This window comes from Benincasa hispida, chromosome 12 (assembly GCF_027475165.1).
Source record: "Benincasa hispida cultivar pf3 chromosome 12, pf3_genome.v1.1, whole genome shotgun sequence".
NCBI lineage: Eukaryota > Viridiplantae > Streptophyta > Magnoliopsida > Cucurbitales > Cucurbitaceae > Benincasa > Benincasa hispida.
This window is the reverse complement of record NC_143489.1, coordinates 42,544,307-42,549,517: the sequence shown is the minus strand read 5'-3', so window position 1 is coordinate 42,549,517 and position 5,211 is coordinate 42,544,307. Positions and strand designations below refer to the sequence as shown.

General features: G+C 39.0%; 1 protein-coding gene across 1 annotated transcript; it reads right to left on the bottom strand.

The window, feature by feature from the left end:
* Positions 1-811: 811 nt before the first annotated feature.
* LOC150032005 (uncharacterized) lies at positions 812-3,151 on the bottom strand. The gene is made up of 5 exons (XM_090308349.1): positions 2,909-3,151; positions 1,877-2,023; positions 1,606-1,824; positions 1,360-1,515; positions 812-1,186 (listed from the first exon to the last, which is right to left on the bottom strand). The coding sequence occupies exons 1-5, from the start codon at positions 3,149-3,151 to the stop codon at positions 812-814; spliced, it is 1,140 nt and encodes a 379-aa protein (XP_090164475.1).
* Between the last annotated feature and the right edge of the window lie 2,060 nt (positions 3,152-5,211).

Genomic DNA, 5,211 nt, shown 5'->3' with positions numbered 1-5,211 from the left:
TACAAGAAACCATATGTAGAAGGAAAAGGGCCCATGAAATCCATGCCCCAAATTTCACACACAAGGATAGAATTTAGTGGCATCTCATTCCTCATAGACAAAGATCCTAATCTCTGATATCACTCACAGGATTTACAGAATGCAAACCAATCAACAAGCAGGGAATTCCAAATCAACCCACTATCCAAAACTTTCCTAGCAGTTCTTCTAGGACTAAAATGCCCACCACATGATAAAGTGCAAGCACAGACTCAAACTTCTCATTTGAGACACACCTCCTAATGATTTGGTCAGAACAAATCTTCCAAAGGTATGATGGATCCCAAAGAAAATACTTTGAATCACTCATTAATTTGGCCTTCCTAAAGCTAGGCATGTTGTAAGAAAACTTACCAGTAACTAGGAAATTCACCATCTCAGCATACCATGGAGTGGGTGTGGGTATCTAGAATAAGAACTCATCTGAAAAATCCTCTCGTAAGGGCACAAGGTCCTCTCCTTGCACTATCCTACTCAAATGGTCAATTACCAAGTTTTCTACTCCTTTCCTGTCCTTGATAGTCAAATTGAATTCCTAAAGGAGAAGCATCCAACGCACAAGTCGGGGCTTCGACTCCTTCTTGGTCATCAGGTACTTGAGAGTAGAATGATCAGTAAAGATAGTAACAAGAAAGCATAGAATGTAAGAACATGGTTTATCTAAAGCAAAAACGATAGCAAAAAATTCTTTTTTAGTTGTGGTGTAGTTAATCTGGGTAGGATTTATGGTTCTTGATGCAAAGCATATGACGTAACTCTTCTCGTCGACCCATTATCCTAGGACCGCTTCCACTGCTAGATTACTAACATCGCACATGATCTCGAATGGTATGTCCCATCTTGGAGGTTGCAAAATATGAGTGGTGGTCAACTCCTCTTTCAAAGTATTAAAGGCCTCCCAACACTCATTGTCAAAATTAAATGGAATATCCTTCTGCAGCAATGTTGATAGTGACAGTACCAACTTCGAAAAATCCTTGATGAAACGCCTGTAGAAACCTACACTACTAAGAAAAGAACGAATCTCCCTAACACATGTAGGATAGGGGAGAATAGCAATAACATCTATCTTAGCTTTGTCTACCTCAATCCCCCTTGTAAAAACTAGATGCCCTAAAACAATCCCATAAGAAGCCATAAAATTCCACTTTTCATAATTCAATACCAGGTTAGCCTCAATGCAACGTTTTACTACTAAGCTAAGATTATGCAAAAAATCCTCGAAAGACTCTCTTTAAACCGTAAAATCATCCATAAACATCTCTGTGCACTTTTCTGTAAAATCAAAAAATATACTCATCATGCACCTTCGGAACGTACCTGGGGCGTTGCAAAGCCCAAATGGCATCCTTCTGAAGGCAGAGTTCCCATAAGTGCAGGTGAACATGGTCTTTTCCTAGTCTTCTTGTGAGATGGAGATTTGGAGAACCCATCAAGAAAACAAAAGAATGGTTTTCTGGCAAGATGTTCCACCATCTAATCCAGAAAAGGTATATGAAAGTGGTCCTTCTTAGTTACCTCGTTGAGCTTTCAGAAATCGATGCACATTCTCCACCCATTTTGTACATGCATCGGCACCATCACACCCTTGTCGTTCTCTACAATTGTCATGCCGATCTTTTTCGAAACTACATGAATAGGACTTGACCATTTGCTATCAGGAACTGGGTAAATAATTAAGACTTCATTGAGCTTTATAATTTCCTTGAGAACGACGTCTTTCAAGTTGAGGTTGAGCCTTCTGAGGGGTTGAACTGTGGGCTTGGTCCTTCCTCTAGAGTTATTCTATGCATGCAAAGGGAACTCCCTTGAGATCATCACAGGTCCACCCAATGACCTCCTTATAAGACTTGAGGGTCTCAACTAGGGATTTTTCTTGGGTAGGCGTCAACTCCTTGAAGCTTATGACTGGAAGGGTGTTCCCTTCGCCCAGGTACACATATTTCAAGTGGTTAGGTAGAGCCTTCAGCTCAGTCCCTTGTACCTGCAAATCAAGAATATCAAAGTCAGAAGAAAGTTCCTCTAAGTTGCTAACCTCTACAACATAGATCAATCATACAAGTCATGCGAATCTAAATCAATACATGGAGCAATCAACATGTCAGAATTATTATCACCGTCATGCAACATATTATCATCTATAAAATCATGCGCCTCAATCAAACACAAGGACAGATATTCCTCAGGAAATTTCATGGCATCATACATGTTAAAAGAAACAACTTCCCCATCAAATTCTATAGATAGACAACCCTTGTTTACATCTATTTTTGTCTTGGCAGTTTTCATGAAAGGCCTTCCTAACAAAATTGTAGAAGAAATTTCATCCATTTTCAATAAATAGAAATAAACTGGGAAAATCAAGTCCTTAACTTGCAATAGTACATCCTCTGCTATCCCTAAGGGTTGGATATAAGATCTATCAGCTAATTGGATGCACACAACAGTTTTTTGTAAATCATTCAATTTTATATCCTCATCAACATGATAGGGCATGACATTATAGAGGCTCTTAGATCAAGCATGGCACGACGAATGAGTCTATTACCAATAATGCAAGGTAAAGTGAACATACTTGGATCTTGGCATTTTTCAGGCATATTATGTTTTAGGAGAGCCGATACATTCTTACTTACCACTACCCTTTCTTTATCCTTACCTATCCTCTTTGTGGTACACAACTCCTTGAGGAATTTAGCATACCTGGGGATCTGCTAAATTGCGTCAAGAGAAGAATGTTTATTTGAACCTTTTTTAACATCTCAATCAACTCCTTGCCCCTATGTTCTTGTTTTGGTCTTGCGAGCCTACTAGGAAATGGAGCTTTAGGAATATAAGGTCCAATAGAAGGTGAAGGAAGAGTACTTACCTTGTGGGTAGACGGGTGTGCCTTAGATTCACCCTCATTATTCTCAGCTTCTTTGTTGGACTTACCAGGTGGAGGTGAGTTGTTTGAAGAGGTCGTAGGTGATGAGAGCTCTTTACTACTTCTGAATGTGATGGCATTCACATTGGCGTGGTCTGGTGTGGTAGGCAGCTTCCCCAAACCCTTGTTCTCTATTTGACTCACTGCAACAGCTAACTGTGTGACCTGTGTGCCTAGGTCGGCCATGCTCGCCCTAGTTTCTTACTGGTATGCCTTGGTGTCTTGCGATAACTAGAGAGAGTCCGTGTGCAGCTGCTTAATTTCTTGTTGAAATTTAAGAGAGTTTTCAGCCAAAGATTTGATAATGTCTTCTAAAGACATACCTGAGGAAGATGAAAACGGTTGATTGGAATGATTAGAACTATCATGCCATTGTCCTAGGTCTCGACCTCCCCATTTGAGGTTAGGGTGATCACACCAGCCTGAATTGTATACTGGGGCATAAGGGTCATACTTCCTCTGGTAACCCCCAATTGCGTTGACTTGGGCTTGAGGACATGTTTCACAGGCGTATCCTAATATTCTGTAGGCTTCACAAGCTTTTACCAAGCGACTCCTCCCCTGGGCCATCTGTGTCACATGAAAAGTTAAGTTAAAAATTTAAGTTTTTAATTCCTTAACCTCAGAATTAACAACCAAATCAGATTCAGTGGCCCTGATCCCAAAATTTCGGTTGTTCTTCGCCATGCGTTAGATCAATTCCTGGGCCTCCCTAGGTTTCTTGTTAGCAAGAGCACCTCCAGCTACTGAGTCAATTGAGTTCCTGTCATTGGTAAGCAAACCGCTATAGAAGTATTGAATCAGTAATTGGTCCGAAATCTGGTGATGGGGAAAACTAGCACATAGGCGTTTATATCGTTCCCGATATTCAGACAAAGACTCATCCAAAAATTGTTCTATATAATAAATATCCTTTCGTATAGAATGGGCTCTAGAAGCCGAAATTTTTTTTCAAGAAATTTCTTTTATGCTCATTCCAAGTAGTGATTGACCCTCGAGCCAAGTAGTACAACCAATCTTTAGTGTCGTCCTGTAATGAAAAAGGAAACGCCCTAAGGTTCAGTTACTCTTCTATGATTCCATGGGATCTCATACTTACACAAACCATATGGAAGTCCTTGATGTGTTTATGGAGGTTCTCCTCTACATTCCCTTTGCAATAGATTGATTAGCCCCGGTTTGAGTTTGAACGGTACTGTGGTAGGTGAAAATACGATACACATGGGTTGTTGGTCCATGTCAGGCTCTGTCAGCTCCCTTAGGGTTGTCTCAGGAACTTCTTCTCTCATTGTTGTGTTGTCAACAACTTCTGGATTTCCTTCTTCTGGGATTTCTTCTCTGTACCTCTTTCAGATTCTCCTCTCCTCTTGGTCGATATCTGCAAGAAAAACGAAATCTGCACTCCTAAAGAAGTGGGTTATAAACCAAAGGGAAGCAACATACATTTTTTTTCTTTATAAAAGGAATCCATAAAATTTTCTAGGCTAATTGTTAAGTCTCCCTGGCAATGATGCCAATTTTGTATGGAATTCGGGACTGGAGTTGTCGTAACCACCCCTGACCCATGCAAAGGTAATTTATTTTCACCGATCCAAGACTTGTACTACAAATGTAGTAAAGCGATAAGATTGGGGTCTTATCCACAGATAGACTTTTGAATCAGCTAGGATAATTTAGGAATTCCACTTGAAAATAGGTTTGATGGGTTTATTGTTTTTGTAAAGTAAATTGACAAACAAACAGAGAAAAACAAGAATTAGCACAGAAAAGGGTTGAATCAAATTGATAGGAAAATATTGAGATTAGTTTGTATGCTTTTTATTTTCTATCATTAGGCACTAGTTAATTTCACCAATCTTGTGAACCCCTTAAGCTATTAGAATTTCTAATAGCTCAATTAGCTGATTTTGATAAAAATCTAAACCGGCACTAATTCATTCAAAACTTTTTCTTCTTAGCAACATACAAGTTAAAACTGAAAAGCATTAAGAAAGGGTTCAATTGTTGAGACATACTACAAGCCGAAAAAGCCATATCTTATAGCATGATTTGTTGGGAAAGATTATACTAGAACATACATGAGTTTGGCCAGAAAAATTCTAGACTCAAAACATGCGATCCTAATACGTGTAACTTAATCAATCAATAATGCATAGGCTATAATGATTTTGTATACAAGAATTTCAATAAATTAATTTTTTAGAAAAATTCATCAAAACTCTATTGAAATTAAAATAAATCCACCC

Coding starts and splice junctions, on each gene's coding strand:
- LOC150032005 (XM_090308349.1), bottom strand. CDS start 3,151: ATGGCCGACCTAGGCACACAGGTCACACAGTTAGCTGTTGCAGTGAGT. Junction 1,825..1,876: donor CCCTCAAGTCTTATAAGGAG/GTCATTGGGTGG, acceptor TTGCATGCATAG/AATAACTCTAGAGGAAGGAC. Junction 1,187..1,359: donor TGGGCTTTGCAACGCCCCAG/GTACGTTCCGAA, acceptor AATTATGAAAAG/TGGAATTTTATGGCTTCTTA.